We start from the raw sequence: 17,630 nt of genomic DNA, 5'->3' as shown, positions 1-17,630 counted from the left end.
GGTATTGCTGGGCCCGCTCTAGTTCATCATTCGGTGCTTGCGGTTCTCATTGGCTTGGTGCAGTTTGCCCTCCATCTGGATGGCGGAGTCCACCAGGGCTTCTAGGTCAGCAAAGGGGATGTTCACCAGCACAGTCTGCATCTCATCATGCAGTCCATTCAGAAATCTCTCCTTCTTCTTCTCGTTGGTGTCGGTCTCATCGGGGGCGTACCTTGACAGAGTGAGGAATCTACCGCGGTATTCCACCACGGTCATCCTTCCTTGCTTGAGTTCCCTGAACTCATCCCTCATCTTCTTGATCAGATCTGGGGGCACATGGTACTTGCTGAACCTGAGCTTGAAGTCTTCCCAAGTCATCATCTGTCCAGCATTCATGGCACGGGCACTTGTCCACCAAGCTCTTGCAGGCCCTGCCAAATAGTGGGTGGCAAACAGTACTTTTTCTGCCTCTTCAACTCCGGCAACTTCCAGATTGTTCTCCATGGTTTGGAGCCAATCATCAGCATCTAGTGGCTCTTCAGTCTTGCTGAACATAGGAGGGTTGGTATTCTGAAAATTCTTTAGTTTAGATCCTGGGTGATCATGGTTTCCATGGCCTTGATTGTTCTGAACTATTTGCTGCAATACGGCAAGGTTGGCTTGACGCTCAGCTCTTTCTACCTCTCTATCTGCCATCAACATCTGCAGCATCTGCAGCATTGCATCGGGGTTGTTGCGGTTTGGAGGGGCCATCTGAACATCGAGATAGATCATAAGATAAGAGGGAATTTTCTAGGGCTTGTTTGGGTAAAGTTGAAATGTTCAAAACTTGAGTACTCGTCATATTGAAATCAAACCACATTTTCATTCATTGCAAACAACACACATTACAAGCTAACACATCAATGGTTTTAAGAACCATTTCTCCATTCTACGGTACAAGGGACCCTGATACAAACTCACACCTACGCAAGTGCTCAAGTGAAACTACTCCTCATCAACCTCTATGGGGATGAAGTCATCTTCTCCGGCCTCCAGGAACTCATAGTCTTCCACATCAGTGTTCTCATCTTCTTCAAAGTCATCATCCTCACTCAGGTAGGCTGCTCCTCCCTGAATGTCCTCACCTTCTTCTTCCATCGCCCTCAACTGGGTCTCCTGTGCCTGGACAGTCTTCTCCAAGGCTACTATCTTTGCGCGGAGGCGCGCAATGGTGGAGTCCTTCTTGGCACGCTGCTGGCGGAGTGACTTGCGATCCTTAGCAAGCATCTTGATGGTCTCGGTCTGCTGCGACATGTGGAGGTGAGTTTGGTTGGCGTAGACGCGGGAGTTGTCCAGCTCCTTGCGGGTCTCGTGCAGCATAAAGTCCAGGTGCTCCACGTGATACTTCAGCTCGAGGTGTGGCTGCAGGTCCATGGGTCCTCCAATGGAGTCATGCCTCGCAAAGTGAGCGAAGCGAGTCCCCTGGATCTGAATCACATTCTGCCCACACAGACGGGCAAGTGCTTCCTGCAGGGCTCTAGCTAGTCCATCTAGCCAGTTGTTCTCCCTGATGGAAAACTGGATCCTCTCTGACATAGGAGGCTCCATCTTGCCTCTTAGATCTGCAACTACAACCCACTGTAGTTCTCCTCCGGGCTGGTCGTTGACTTGGGCTCCAAAGAACTCCGGGTGCGGGCGCTCAAGGAACTCAGATAGGGCATCCAAATCCCTCTCAAAGATCAGACTTCCTCCGTTGCCCAACTGGTAAAACTTGGTGTGGTTGAGCTGCTCCATCTGTAAGTGAATTGGATGAGTAAGTTAGAGAAGTGGGCAAGTGTGTCAAAATTTTAGGTAGAATTACTATGAAAAGTAGAGCATGGATTCCTTCTTTTGGGAAAAGATCTCAAAGGCCAGAGTGAGAATAAGTTTTCATAAATATTTACTTCATTTGTTTTCAAACTAAGTTTTGCAGACGTCCATTCTAACTAGGGTCTCCTAGGGTCAAACAACAGCTCTGATACCAACTTGTCAACACCCGGATTTTTAAGTCCAGATGCCTATTATGCCATACATCGCAATCCCAGGAAGATTGTTTTTGCGAGACATAACAGTTGAATATCATAGAGTCATCATTCATTACAACACCATAATAGTCTTACAACAAAAAGGATCACATGATCCAGTCTCATTACAACACTTGATCTAAGGATCAATACATAACACATAGCGGAAGCGAAGTTGTAGTAGTCCATCTAATCCACAGGCAACGCTTGACGTTAGAAGACGATCCTAGTTATCGTAGACGTCCTGATGTCCGTCCTCCTGATACTGCTGCTCTTCTTCATAGTCTGGCCATTTGAATAGCCAGGGACACAGCCGTGAGTACTTTCAAGTACTCGCAAACAAATACTAATGTAAGTACTAACAGTTTGAGTGAGAGGGTTCTAAGCTCTAAGTTTATTTGCATAAAGCCAATTTTATTTCAGATAGCAATTAAACAAAGACCTTCAGTTGCCTAGCTTAACTCAAGTGGGAACATTAGTGTCATTCCCACAACTCTGTTGTGATTCAAATCAAGTCACATTTCAAATTCAAATTACCAGTCACCTTTTGGAAAAGTTCTGATGACGGAACAATATGGCCTTTCCAACTGTCCATGACCGCGGACGCGGCTATTCGAATAGGTTAACACTCTGCAGAGGTTGTACTCTTGTGCCACAACTTTTGATTACATCCGTCAGGGATAGCCCTGAATAATCATACTCAGTATGCGGATCATCAACCATAACCTTTCACTTACATACCATAGTATAGGCACCTCTCCCCATGAGCTTGGCCTCCCGAGTGATAACCATCCGCTATCACGGGAGCTGCACAGGGCTTGGGTAGGACATTCACCTCAATTTCACGTCATTTCTCATTCCACGGAGGCAGCCTCGGCATAACCCCTATGACGCTTGTTCAGAGGGAACCCATACTAAAATACGTAAACTTCCAGTTAAGCCCTACCCATACTCAGGTATTGTGGGGGTACTCTAAAATTGGAAAGGTATCGCATCCAAACCCAACCATCAGTTTTTGTCAAAATCACCTTGTCATTCAGTGGTCATATTCACCTTCAAAACTTTTCAATAGAATGACTCATCATTCCAAGGTTTTCAATTCGAGTTGAAAACACCGGTTCCACCTAGGGTAGTCAATTTTAGTTTTAGCACTAGCCACTGGTCATGAGAGGTGCTAACTAAGTTTTAGCTATCTAGGCTAAGTTTGATACTCTTGTACTACTCTATATTTAGACCAAAGTTAACTATAAAAGTAAGTTTTGAGAAACAAAGTAAAAGCTTGTAAGGGTAAAATCTTGGGATTGGATCATTAAGCATAAAGTAAGAGTGCAAAGGTGCCTTGCTCTAGTAGAGCTTTGCATTAGAGTGACTTGCAAGAGTATAGCTTGCCTTGATTGGTACAATGATCAAAGTTCTCTTCTTCCTCTTGGTAGTAGACCTCCTCCTCCTGGTACTCCTCGGTACTAGCGTCTATAAACGAATATGAGGTATACCATCACCAAACAAATCTTAAGGCTAGACTTAAGCACACAAATGGTTCACACAAGCTATTCTAGCATCACAACATTATTCACATATTGGTTGACTTTGTTTTCTTTTTAAGAAAAACAATTTCCTCTCATTGAAAGTAACTATTAGGGTTTCCATTTAGTCCTTTGGGGAAATAATTTCCTCTCATTGAATCTTGTTAAGATTTAATCTCCTCAAATAATAAGGTATGAACACCTGTTGACCAAGGTCAACACTTCATAATTATCATTTGGGAAGAAGATTTAAATGGGGTATTACCCCTCATGTAATTTAACACTAACACGGTAACAATTTAGTATCACCAAATAATACAATACGAGATTATATAGACCAAGGTCATTACCTCATGTTGAATTACTTGAGACAAAGATTTAAATGAGAGGACACCTCTCATAGTATTTAAGAAATAAATTTGGGGTAATTTAAATGGACTAGAAATGACCACATAGTCATTATTTTGCTCTAGCCTATGATCCTTTGAAACAACTATGTCATATTTTTGCATAAACAATTAGAGTAGATGAAATGTGATTTTTGAGAGTTGGAATCAACTCAAAATCTTTTATGGTTGATTTTTAATAATTGTTTGAATTTGTAAAGGCTCTGCCTTGTTATTTTGGCCACATTAATTCTACACAAGTTCTAGGATTGAGGCCAGTGGGGTCGGTTAGATCATTTCATAAGCTTTCCAACAAAATTGGAATCACTCAATTTGGGTTTGTAGATTTGAAACTATTTAATTTTGAACACAGCACCAGTATTAAAATTTGAATTAAACGAAATAAACTGAATTTGAATTAGACGGGCGCGCGGGAAACTAACTGGGCCGGCCCAACTGTGCTCCAGTGCGCAGTGGGCCGCCTGACAGCGGGTCCCGCATGTCAGTGGAGTTTTAAACCCGAAACGGTACGCGTGAGTGAGGGACGTTGGATTAGAGTGTGATCCAACGGCGCACGATCGTCGTCGTCTCCGGTGAGACCAAGCCCTGGCCGCGGCGAGGGTAGGGGGTCGGCGGTTTACCGGAGCTCCGGCGAGGGTTGGCGATGAAGCAGGGTGAGGTTGTCGACGACGTCGGTCCTCCTGGTACAAGCAGCAGCTCCAGGGGCGGCTCCTAGCTTCTTCTCCTTCTACGGCGGCTTCACGGGCTCCGGCGATGAAATTGGCAGGCTACGGTGGCTAATGTCGAGCGGGGTGTGGTTGAGGAGGATCAGAGAGGAGAGGGGAAGCTGATGGTGTGAAGGATTCGAGAGGGGAGGGCCTCCTTTTATAGGGGCGACGAGGTCCCGAGGCGCACGGGGTAGGTCGACCATGGCTATGGCGCTAGGGGTCGCTAGAGGGCAAGGTAGGGGCGCATCCTGTTGGCGACATCGAGGCGGTCACGACGCGCATCATGGCGCAGTGGAGGGAGGTTTGGGTTGATGGCGTCGTGTGCGGGCACCGTGGTACATTGGCGGCGGTCGGAGACGATGTCGTCGGCTACAGTGCTCGCGTGGGCAGGGGAGCTGGTGTCGCCGTGAGTGTGTCCGCGCGAGGAGAGAGCGAGATGAGGGCTGAGTCGACGGGGCAGGGTCGGTGTCCACGCGTGTCCGGGGCGTGTCCGTGCGCGCTGCAGCGCGTTACGGGCGGCGCGGGCACGTTCTGGTCTGGGCCATGCCGGGTGATCCCTGGCCATTGGCGGGTATAGGCGCGACCAGGGGAGCAAGGGGGAGCAGGGGGACATGGTTGGCATGGCTAGAGGGGAGAGGAGCTAGGGATGGCATGAGGCCATGCCATTCATGGCCGGCATGGTCTTGGCCATGCCCCATTGTGCAATGCCCCGGGTGGCAAGGTGAGGCATGATGTTGGAGGGGACCAGGGGACAGGGTAGGATCAAAGGGAGATCAAAATTTGGCCAAAACACTATTTGAAATAGTGGTTTGTGTTTTATTTGTTTTCTGCCCACAAGGTGTTCGATGAAATGGCCGCAAGAGAAAAATGTTTGAATTTTGCAAAGATTTTGGTGGAGTTGATTCTCATAATATTTGGCACACAATGGTGGTGGTGGTGTGCAAAATTGAGTTGGTTTGTGAAATTTCAAAATGGGCACAATCTAGAATCTGTTTGAAAGTTGTTACTTTGCTTGATGATAATAAGAAATTGAGAAAGAGTTTGCAGGGATGGTCTTGACCAAAGTTGTTCACCTTGATGAGGTCTTGGATGAGGTGGAAAGAGTTGGGGTGGTTTGGTTTAAGAATCTCTTAATACAGGGGCTCAAAGTGGGTGTCAGGATATAAAAGTCAGAAATGACCATTATTTCATGTGAGCTCATTTTGAATTCTATTTTGATTTGATTTGAGTTTCTTTGATTCAAAAGGTGTTCTTAAGTGTTTAGAAGCATAACCCAACCATTGACACAAGTCAAAGTGGCCTAGGTTAAAGATTTTCAAAAATGGCCATAAGCCATATATGAGGTGATTTGCATTTTTTTTCTATTTTCTTCTTTTCTTTTTCTTTGCTTCTCTTTGTGATTTCCAAAGATCAAACTCTAGGGTTTTAGCATTATGGATAAGCACACAAACAATTATCATGGCAAGGTCACACAATAAAGCATGATCACTAAGCATAGCACCATATTCAAGTAAAAGTTTTTGTTAATCCTAAAATTTGAAATTTGGAAACCACCTTTCTCATTGATTTTAAAATTGGGATGTTACACTTTGGAGCGGTAAGATTTCCTTTTCTTATCAGTTTTGAGTGAGTTGTGAGAGTACCACCAAAGATTTTTTTTTAGTGCACTAACCTACTAACCATGTCTTCTAGTGATGCTAAAATTGTTAACCAGAAAAACAAGGATGCAGCTGATGTTATGACATGGAGGGAGTATGAATCTCTTCGTATTGAGATGCGGCGTGAATTCCGCGATCAGGACGAAGAACTTAAGGGGACCGTTCAGGAGGTCACCCAGAAGCTGGATACTACTAATGAGACCGTCACTAAGATGCAAGAACAAATGACGGATATTCAGCGCAATATTCAAGCAATGACTCTAGCTATTGAGAATTTGACCCAACAACAACAGCAAGAAGATGAAGATGCTGAGCTTCAAGATGAAGCATGAGGTGTTGGTCGTGGTGCTGGACGTGGTAACCGTGGTCATGGCTTTGTTGAACTCGGAGCTCGCCGTGTCCCTCCACAACAACAAGACGATGGTTTGGGTAAGCCAAAGTTCTCAATACCCAAATTTGAAGGAGGTGCTGATGTTGAAGAATACCTCACTTGGGAGCTGAAAATTGAGAAGTTATGGCGCTTACATGATTATACTGAAGACAGGAAGGTCAAGCTTGCTTCCTCAGAATTTGATGGCTATGCATTGCGTTGGTGGGATGGAGTTACACGTGTTCGTCAAGAAGATAACGAATTGCCAGTTCTTACATGGCGCGAGATGAAGGCCATTATGCAAGCTCGTTTCGTTCCCACTAATTATTTGCGATCTATATTTGATAAGTTGACCCTCTTGAGACAAGGTGTTAAGACTGTTGATACTTATTTCATGGAGATGGAGATGCTTATGCAGCGTGGCCGTGTCCGTGAGTCACTTCAGATGACAATGCAGCGTTTTCTACATGGGTTGAAGTATGATATCAAAGGCATTGTTTGTCATCACAGTTACACTACTATGAATGAGTTGCTACATCATGCAAGAGAAGCTGAAGCACATTTAGCTGAAGAAGCGCAAATCAAAGGTCGTGCTACGGGAGCTGGGCGCTACACGCCTAGGGCGCCCCCATCTACGGCGCCGGCGCCATCTTCGCGCTCCGCACCTTTTCCTACTTCATCTAGCAAGCCGGTCTCCAATGTGTCCAACACAAAGAAGTCTGAACCTGCTGCAAGTACAAGTGGTTATAGCATGTCTACTGCGCGCAACCGAGATATGGCTTATCATACATGTGGTGGCAAGGGTCACTTCAAGAGAGATTATCCTAACCACAAGGTTATGTTTATTAATGAGGACAATGAGTATGAGACTGGAGATGATGCTGATCCGTACGCTCCAGAAGATGATGATTATGACAGTGATGGTGTAGATGCTTATCCGTCTGAAGCTCGCACTATTGTTGTGTCTCAGCGTGCTCTTAATGTGTTGCCAAGTGCATCTGCGCTGCAATTTGTTCCAAACAAAGGCTCTAGTTGGTCCTGACAAAGCTTGCAAGGTCATTATAGATGGCGGGAGTTGCCGCAATTTAGCAAGCAAGGAGTTGTGTACCAAGCTGAAACTGAAGTATCTACCGCACCCGCATCCATACTATATTCAGTAGTTGAGCGACAATGGTGAGATGAAGGTAAACCACATGGTGCGTGTTGAGTTTGAGATTGGACCGTATAAGGATTCCATTGATTTTGATGTGGTTCCTATGACGGTGTGTCACCTGCTGTTGGGCCGGCCATGGCTCTATGACCGTTCTGTGCAACACAATGGCCGTGCCAATACATATCACTTGGAGTTCAAGGGCAAGAAAATCAACTTGCAGCCTATGTCACCACAGCAAATTGTCAATGAATCTCGTCAGAAAGTTGAAGTAAACTTGGAGGATGCTCCCATAGATAGGCGAGAGAATTGTAATGCCGTGAGTGATATAACGAAAAGTGAGAGAGTGAATTCCTTAGTCTTATTAGCCACCAAAGAGGACATGAGAGAATTTAGTGAGGATCCTACAGCCATGCCTCTTGTGATCATGTACAAGGGTGAGGTTTTGGTTTCTAACGACATGACCCCTATTTCTCTTGGTGTTTCTAGTGTTTTGCAGGAATTCAGCGATGTGTTTCCAGAGGAGGTGACAGCAGGATTGCCACCATTGCGTGGTATTGAGCATCAAATTGACTTGATCCCCGGAGCTTCGCTGCCCAATAGGGCGCCATACAGGACGAACCCCGAAGAGATGAAGGAAATACAGAAGAAAGTACAAGCACTACTCGACAAAGGTTATATTCGCATAAGCCTTAGTCCTTGTGTTGTTCCTGTTATTCTAGTTCCTAAGAAAGATGGTACATGGCGCATGTGTGTAGATTGTAGAGCGATAAACAACATTACTATTCGATATCGTCATCCTATTCCCCGTTTAGAGGATATGCTAGATGAATTGAGTGGTGTTGCTGTTTTCTCTAAAATTGATTTGCGTAGTGGTTATCATCAAATTAGGATGGAAGAGGGGGATGAATGGAAAACAACCTTTAAAACAAAATTTGGTTTATATGAGTGGTTAGTAATGCCTTTTGGTTTAACTAATGCACCTAGCACTTTCATGAGACTGATGAACCATGTTTTGCGTGATTTTATTGGCAAGTTTGTGGTTGTGTACTTTGATGACATATTAATCTACAGCCGCAATGAATCTGATCATACTATGCATATTCGACATGTTTTGCAAGTGTTGCGTGATAATAAACTCTATGGTAATCTTGAGAAGTGCACATTTTGCAAAGATAGGGTCATATTTCTGGGTTATATTGTCTCTAAGCATGGAGTAGAAGTAGATGTGTCTAAAATTGAAGCAATTCAAAATTTGCCTACTCCCATGAATGTGAGTCAAGTAAGAAGTTTTCATGGTCTAGTTGGGTTTTATAGAAGATTTGTGCCCAATTTTAGTACTATTGCTGCACCTTTGAATGAATTGACTAAAAAGGGTGTTGTTTTTGAGTGGGGCGCAGCCCAATATCATGCTTTTGATGAACTGAAAAGATTGTTAACTTCTGCACCGTTGCTTGCACTTCTGATTTCAATAAGCAATTTAAGATTGAATGTGATGCTAGTGGTATTGGAATTGGTGGTGTGTTGATGCAAGAGGGTCGCCCAATTGCATATTTTTCTGAGAAACTTTTTGGTGCTAAGTTGAACTATCCTATATATGATAAATAATTGTATGCTTTAATTAGAGTTCTTGAGGTTTGGCAACATTATTTGTGGCCAAAAGAATTTATCATACATTCTGATCATGAAGCTTTGAAATATCTGAAAGCTCAATCTAACTTGCATAGGCGTCTTGCTAAGTGGGCTGAGTTCATTGAGTATTTTCCATACATTATTAAGCATAAGAAGGGAAAAGATAATATTGTTGCTGATGCTCTATCTAGGAAGAATATGCTATTAACTCAACTTGATGTTAAAATTCCTGGATTAGAGATACTATGTGATTTGTATGCTACTGATCATGATTTTGCTGAACCATATCGCTTGTGTGCTATTGGTAAAGCATGGGAGAAATATCACATACATGATGGGTTCTTGTTTAGAGCTAACAAACTATGTGTTCCAGAATCGTCTGTGCGTTTGCTCTTATTGCAGGAATTAGATGCTGGCGGTTTGATGGGTCACTTTGGGCGTGAGAAGACGCTACTCATGCTCGCTGATCACTTCTATTGGCCAAAGATGAGGCGGGATGTGGACAGGTATGTGAGGAGATGCATTACTTGCAACAAGTCCAAGTCCAAGCTGAAGCCTCACGGTTTGTATACTCCTTTACCGGCACCTACTACACCATGGGAAGATATTAGTATGGATTTTGTGTTGGGTTTGCCGCGTACTAAGAGAGGCCATGATTCTATATTTGTGGTAGTGGATAGATTCTCTAAGATGTCACACTTTATTGCCTGCCACAAGAGCGACGATGCGTCGCATATTGCTAACCTGTTTTTCAGGGAGATTGTACGTCTACATGGAGTCCCGAAGACTATTGTTTCTGATCGTGACGTGAAGTTCATGAGCTACTTCTGGAAGACGCTTTGGAGAAAGCTGGGGACGAAGCTACTTTTCAGCACTACTTGTCATCCCCAAACTGATGGTCAAACTGAGGTGGTGAATAGAACATTGTCACAACTGTTGAGATCCATGATCAAGAAGAACTTGAAGGAGTGGGAAGATTGTTTGCCGCATGTGGAGTTTGCTTACAACAGGGCGGTACATTCTACCACAGAGCTGTGTCCCTTTGAGGTGGTGTATGGTTTCAAACCCATTACTCCACTTGACTTGTTGCCTCTACCTATACATGAGAGAGTCAATATGGAGGCATCAAAGAGGGCAGATTTTGTGCGAAAGATTCATGTGAAGACTAAAGAGTTGATAGAGAAGAAAGGCAAGAACAATGCTACAAGGATGAACAAGAAGCGCAAGGAGATGTTGTTCAAGCCTGGTGATATGGTCTGGGTACATTTTCGCAAGGATAGGTTCCCGAAGCTACGGAAGTCCAAGTTGCTTCCTCGTGGTGCTGGTCCTTACAAAGTGCTTGCCAAGATCAATGATAATGCATACTCTATAGATCTTCCAATCGATGAGTTTGGTGTCAGCAATTCTTTCAATGTGGCTGATTTGACACCATATGATGGAGAAGACCTTGGAGCGTCGAGGTCGACGCCTGTTGAAGGGGGAGATGATGAGGACATCCCTACTACACTACTACCTCCGGCATTGCAACATGAAGACAAAGTTGCTGTGAAGCTCAAGTCCAATGAAGTCAGGATTGGACCCATTACAATGGCTCGTGCGAAGCTACTCAAACAACAGGCGAACTTGTTCCTAAGTGATATTTTGATCGATGAGAACTTTATACTGCCTAAGTCCTATTACTTATGTATGATCAGGTATGAAGAGGGAGCAAGCATCGCACGAGGAGGAGAGGAGCAGCTGGACGTGAAGCTGGACATGGAGCTGGACATGAAGCTGGACATGAAAACATCCCATGGATGCGCGAGGGAGGAGAGGGAGGCATGCACGAGGAAGGAAGAAGCAGCTGTCCAGGCCTGTGCCACGCCCGGTCCGACCGGCCGCCACGCCGGCCGACCCGGTCCCAAGCCCGGTCTGACCGGCCGCCACGCAGGCCGACCCGGCCCCAAGCCCGATCCAACCGGACCCCACGCGGGGTGAGCCCTGTTTCGACCGGATCCTGCACTGGTGCCAACCTAGGGGTGTTCTGTTTATCACCCCGATGGCCCGGTCACCATCTGGTCCCAGGTCTGGCCCAAACCGGACCGTCCCGGTCGACCGCCCCCCAGACCGGCCGAGTCCGAGTCAGTCTCGACCAGATCCGGTCTGGGTCGGTTTTTAATGTATCTTTTCGACCCCTGGTCGTCCAGACGCCCCCAAATTAGGTGGATACCACGTTTAAGATAAACCCTAGTTCATAGTTGATTGCTTTGCAACTCTATCGAATTTATACACCATATTGCATCGATTTGGTGTTTACCCCTGAAAGTCTTGTGTGATCTGCTGTTCCATTGGGAATTAGACGGTTGCAACTTACCGCTTCGTGGTCGGCGGCTACGTGCGCAAGTGTGTGGAGTTGCGAATATCTTGTAGGGTTGAGAGCTGTTGCATTGGCGACAGAGACCAATCGAGAGACTTCATCGGTGTCATACAAGTTATCATCCACTTCATCATCGTGTATCTCCGCCGTGTTCATCGTGTGTTCATCACCATCTACCTCGCTTACTGAGAAGATCGGGCCACCCCTTATCAATTACTGCAAACATCTCCTTCCACTCGATACATTTAATCCTTTGTGTTCTAGTAAAACCGGTGAGATTGACAACCTCACTGTATGTTGGGGCAAAGTATTTTAGTTGTGTTGTGTGCATGTTCCACGTTGTTGCTGACACCGGTAGTGTGCCCTGCCAATAGTCAGCCAACAACACCTTCAGAAGTCACGCCTTTCTCCTACTGGTCGATTAAACCTTGGCTTCTTACTGAGGGAAAACTTGCTGATGTACTCATCACACCTTCCTCTTGGGGTTCCTCAACAACTGCCAGAAAGATTTTCTGGCGCCGTTGCCGGGGAACTGAAGAAAAGTTACACCACAGAGATTTCCAACTCCCACGGCAACCGCACACCATCAGTTCCTATGAACCAAACAATTTGTATAGGAAAATTTCCCATAGGATCCAAATCCTACACAATTTCTTTACAAATCCTATGAATCAAAGGAGCCCAAAGTGTGTTTGATTGTAGCAAAGGAATTTTTTCATGAGGTATGACCTAATGTTTTTTTCTATAGGATTTACACTACAAGATTCCAATAGGATTAATTCTTATAGGATATTCTCCTATGAATCAAACAACCTATGTAAGAAGTTTTCCGATAGGATCGAAATCCTACACAAATCCTATGAGTCAAAGGAGCCCTTATCGCCCTTGCTGGAGGTTTGCTTTCATAAGCTGAGCACGATAAACAAGAGTTGGTAGCGCGAACCTTCTTTCCTGTCCTTCATTGGGTGGGTCCATAAACATTTATGCCCCCATGTAATTATTTTTTCCCAATGCACCATTTGAGGACGAAAACACAACTTGCGTTTTAGATGTTTATAGTCATGGTTATGTCGATACTTCGAGATACATTCGGTGACTTCTCTATAGCTTTCCGCTTTCTAGCTCGTGTTTTGTTGCTAATAATCTGTTACCCTTGCTTGTCAATCCATAAAATTTAAGGCATTTTGTAAGCTCATGTTCACCTTGCCTAATTGATACATATATTATGACTTCTTACATGATCTCCTCATAATAAATTATGGTTATTGTTAACTGCAATGACCAAATAGCAATGCAATATTTATAATATTGGATAAACATTGCTAACTTTTTTCATATTCATGGTCAAACAAATTTTTTTTTGAGATGAAAAGAGCTGCGTTTATATTAAGATACCAAAGCATCCGATACAATAATGTCCGAAATACCCGACGGTGGTACTTCAAACCAACTCCTATTACAATTATTCACGCAGCCTTTTTTTGCAAATTCATGAGCAACACCATTAGCAGATCGTCGAACTGCCTTGATTACCTTGTCTTCAAACCCGGACAGAAGGTCTTTTATTTCCTCCACCATCTGGCCATGAAGGGATCGGTCCCTTTCTTCCCTCTGGATTTTCGCAGCCGCCCCTACATTGTCTCCTCTGAACCCCGCATTCCTTCGCCAACGCTAAGCCCAAGCGACAGGCGAGGAGCTCAAGCTCCTTCCGCATCAGCAACATGGGGGAAAAAACGGCTAGCTCCGGCACGGAACTCACCGTGGCAATCGCAAACAACTGCACCGCCCCCTCCGTTACTATCAACATGACGAAAGGCGCCATCGACATTCACCTTGACTCCTTGAGGAAGCCATCCTCTGGGCGCTGCCATCGCTCCACAATGCTGCACTTGATCCCTGGGGTCTTGGAATGAATGTCCTTCCATTCTAATACACCAGCCAAGGTTATGGTCAAACAATTTTAAAAGTTTGACTTCCCTGGTGCCAAGCCCAGTCCAGCCCATTCCCTCGTGGACAAACCCGGAGATGTTCCCGACGCGGATGCTCGGGTCCGGGGTTTGGGGAGGACCTATTGCCGCGGGGGGCCCACCCGGCGAGATGGCGTCGGACGATGACCGCTCGGTGGCGGCCGACTCGTGGTCCATCAAGAGCGACTACGGGAGCACCCTCGACGACGAGCAGTGCTACGCCGACACCGCCGAGGTCCTCCTCGCCTCCTCCCGCCCCTCCTCAGGCTCCGCCGCCGCGCCCTCCGCCTGCTCCTCCTCGCTCAGCGCCCACCACTCCTCCGACTTCAGGTGAGCCGATCCGCGCCCGTTCGTGCCGCATGCCTCCGTAATCTGGCTCCTTCTGTTTGGGGAAAGCGCGTGATCTATTGACAATTGCATTCTGGCCCCTGGAAGGGATTTTTTATATGTCTGCCGAGTGGATTGAAATTTTCCGTGCTGTTGTTGTTGAACAGCTTTGACAAGGATGTGCCCGATGTCGTGCCACCGATGCTGGGCTTGCAGAGTTATCACGATGGCGCATACGCGGAAGACCTAGCTAATTACAATGAACGCAGCCACGCGGATGAATGGTAAGATTCGTACTGGCTTCGCACACAGGCAGAAGGCTATATTTGCAGCACAGTTGGTGTACTAAAACTGAGAGCAACAAATTTTCACATGACCTGTTGTTGAAATCATGAGCAGACAACATTCAGGTCATGGCAACATGCCCCTGTAGGACCTAACCCTCCCCACGACCTAACCCTCCCCGCGCGGCGGCGCCACGCCGCGCCTGGGAGGCCGCCGGCGGCCCTCTCCCCGTCCCCTCCTCAAGTCCCCTCTCCCGCCGCCGCCGCCCTGTGCGCTGCTGGGCAAAGCCCCGGTGGCGTGGCGGCGGCGGCGGCCTTTACCTCCGCCGGCGACGGGAGGAATCGGCTGCGGCCTCCATCGGTTCCTTCCACTTCATCGACGGCGACGGCGGGGCAGCGACGGCCAGGGGCAGCGCGCCGTGGTGGTGGTTCGGCCGGGTTTGACGGCGGGTCTCCGATCTGGGCCCAGATGGGCCTAGGCGGGCCCGTGTGTCCGCCCTCGATCCTCCCTGCAGCTGCGGCGTTTTCCTGGGCTTCTCCCGCGTCTTGAGGTGGCCTGGGGCAGCAGCTCCGGGCATGGCGGTGGTGCTCGTCTTCTTTGTCGGAGGCGGGCGGCCAGATTGGGGCTGTTCGTGGGGATCTTTTGATCTCATGTCCAGTCCCAACAACGAGTTGGGGAGCGCAGCTGCCGGTGAAAACCGTGCTCTGAATTTGGTCATGGCGGACGATGGCGACGTCACACGCCGTTACCTTCTTGAAGGCATCGTCGTCGCAACCTACGGCTTCTTACTCGTGATGCTCCGAGGAAAACCCTAGATCCAGCCCGGATCAGACGATGACGGCGCTCCCTGCGTTGTTCTACCTCTTGGGGCATCGATTTTAGAGCAGCTGCTGGATGGAGGTGGATCTTGGTGGAGTGGTGTTCATCTACCACGTTGTCGTCGATGATTCTCGGCGGCGTGGATCTGCGGGGTATCGAAGATGGGCGAGGACTGCTGGACGCGTGCAGGATGGTGGAGCTGTCTGGCGTCATAGTGAAATCGACGGTAGGCCTGACACGGTCAATGCGCTGATCTCGCTTGGAGATGGGTTCGAGATAGATGGTGGTTGCGAACTCTGCGACGTGTGCAATGGCACACCCTCAGGGTTTTGCTTTTTGGATGATGTGTGTTGGTGTACCGTCAGGGAGTATGGCCTTGTTCATGGTCACCCCCTTCATCGTAGGTATAGCGAGTTGTCGCTAGGAAAGAGGCTTCAAGTTGATCTTTATATTCTCCTTGTAAGGCATTGCGAATAATTTAATAAAGCAGAGAGCTGTATGCATCCTTTGGATGCAGAGGCTGGGCTATGCTCCCTTATCTAAAAAAAAAGGCAATTGCTTAGCTAGTTATCATGCCAATAGCAATGAGAAGCATGATTAAACTACTCCGATGCCTCTTACGAAATGTAAAACATGATGCAGGCCACTTAGAATTAGCCACGTGGATGACTGGTAAAATGCTTCAACGTAACTTCTGCTTTTGCGCATAGGGAGAAGGCATATTTTCATTGCTGTTGCTGCTCTCTCAAATTGTCTGCATGTACCAAAATTTGGAGCAACCGATCTTAATTAATGTAATCATCATGAGTATCTAGGTTGTAGCCTTGTTAGGATTATATACGAGAAACAATCAGCATAATAAAGCTACTTGGCTGCTTCTTGTAAGAAATGTAAAACATGATGTATGCCAATTGGAATTGCCTTTCTCGTAGGAAAACATTTGAGTATTGATGTATGCCAGTTGGAATTGCCTTTCTCGTGGGTAGCAAACTCTGGTGTCAGCAAATATGGGTAGTATTGTTTTCTATTGGAGGTTTTGGCTGATATAACCTGCTGTCCGCTGCCCATTGGCCCAACGAAAATCACAACTCACAGTGCTGGTCCTATTCCTCTGCCATCATTATTCTGGACAGACAAGTTCTTGCTTTCAGCTATAATCTCACTTTGGAAGGGCTTGGTAGAATTTCTGTTGTCTTTAGGTTTCAATTGGCAATCACAGTTTGGGTGGCATCTTTTGCAGGTTTGGCACCGAGGTCATGGATGTCCTTGTAGACTGGACCAAAAACTTGCGTTCCAGCAAAGATTTGCCTGGCTGCAGCGTACTTGACATAGGATCCGGAAGATATGGGTGCATATGCGATAGCCACAAATAGAGGCAGTTGATGATATTTGGTCCCTATTGATTTATCTTGGCAGTGTATGACATGTTAATATATGGATCATCATGTGATTGTCAATTCGTGTAATGGAGTTATCCTTAAGAAGTATCTCTTGGAAACAGTATAGGGTGTACTCTGATATAGTCATATGAAAATGCCTTTATGCTTTGCGGAAGATCATACTGGAGTCACATGTTCACTTCGAAAGGTATCTCTATGACGTTAGAAGTTATTTGTATATAAGAAAAATTCTTTATACATTTAGTCTTTATCATTTAGTCAACGTATTGGTAATACCTATTTTCAGTACTGACGCCTCGAGTAATTATACAGGTTCTCTGATCTAACTGGCATCGACTATAGCGAAGCTGCTATTGAGCTTGCTCGAAATCTTGCAATTCGTGATGGATTTGAGCACATTAATTTCTTGGTGAGTTGGTCGGTGGAGCACTAGATGTCGACATTACATGATTGTAATTTGTTTCCACATATACTTGCCTTCTCGTGCGTCAGTACTCAGTATATGATGTTGAACATAGTGCCTCAAAATGGAAAGATGAAGAAAGAGCCATTTCAGATTTTATGAAGCATTTCATATTTGCAGGTTGATGATGTTCTGGAGTCAAAGTTGGAAAGAAGGTTTGAACTTGTGATGGATGAAGGAACTCTGGATGTCGGGACCTCCGCTTCCCAATAGTAGCAGTGGTGAAGCAATTACAAACAGGCCCTAATAAACCTTGAGCGAGAGAGTGGAGAAAGCCAAAATGGAGCGGCGTCTGATCCCACAATTCCTTTTCGAATTAATAATAATTAAAATCACTCTCAAAAGCTCCCCGCTTCCTCTGACTAGTGGGCCAGCCGGCAGATTGAGGCGTGCATCCACATGGACATAGTTAAAGCGTGCGATAGAAGTCATTACCAAAAGAAAATATGGTTCGAATTCTCATCAAGGAGTCTTTATTACAATGTCTGAAGAAGTAATAGGTAAACTCGCATAAACATAAATACAATGTATTGAGTAATTCA

At 46.0% G+C, this 17,630-nt stretch overlaps 1 protein-coding gene across 1 annotated transcript; it reads left to right on the top strand.

Moving 5' to 3' along the window:
- Positions 1-4,944: 4,944 nt before the first annotated feature.
- On the top strand, positions 4,945-17,301 carry LOC124664521. Its single transcript, XM_047202024.1, has 8 exons — positions 4,945-5,232; positions 6,376-6,570; positions 8,339-8,393; positions 13,821-14,124; positions 14,289-14,405; positions 16,466-16,573; positions 16,938-17,034; positions 17,209-17,301. The coding sequence occupies exons 1-8, from the start codon at positions 4,945-4,947 to the stop codon at positions 17,299-17,301; spliced, it is 1,257 nt and encodes a 418-aa protein (XP_047057980.1).
- The last annotated feature ends 329 nt before the right edge of the window (positions 17,302-17,630 follow it).

Source organism: Lolium rigidum, chromosome 6, assembly GCF_022539505.1.
Source record: "Lolium rigidum isolate FL_2022 chromosome 6, APGP_CSIRO_Lrig_0.1, whole genome shotgun sequence".
Classification (NCBI taxonomy): domain Eukaryota; kingdom Viridiplantae; phylum Streptophyta; class Magnoliopsida; order Poales; family Poaceae; genus Lolium; species Lolium rigidum.
This window is presented reverse-complemented; position numbering and strand designations above follow the sequence as displayed.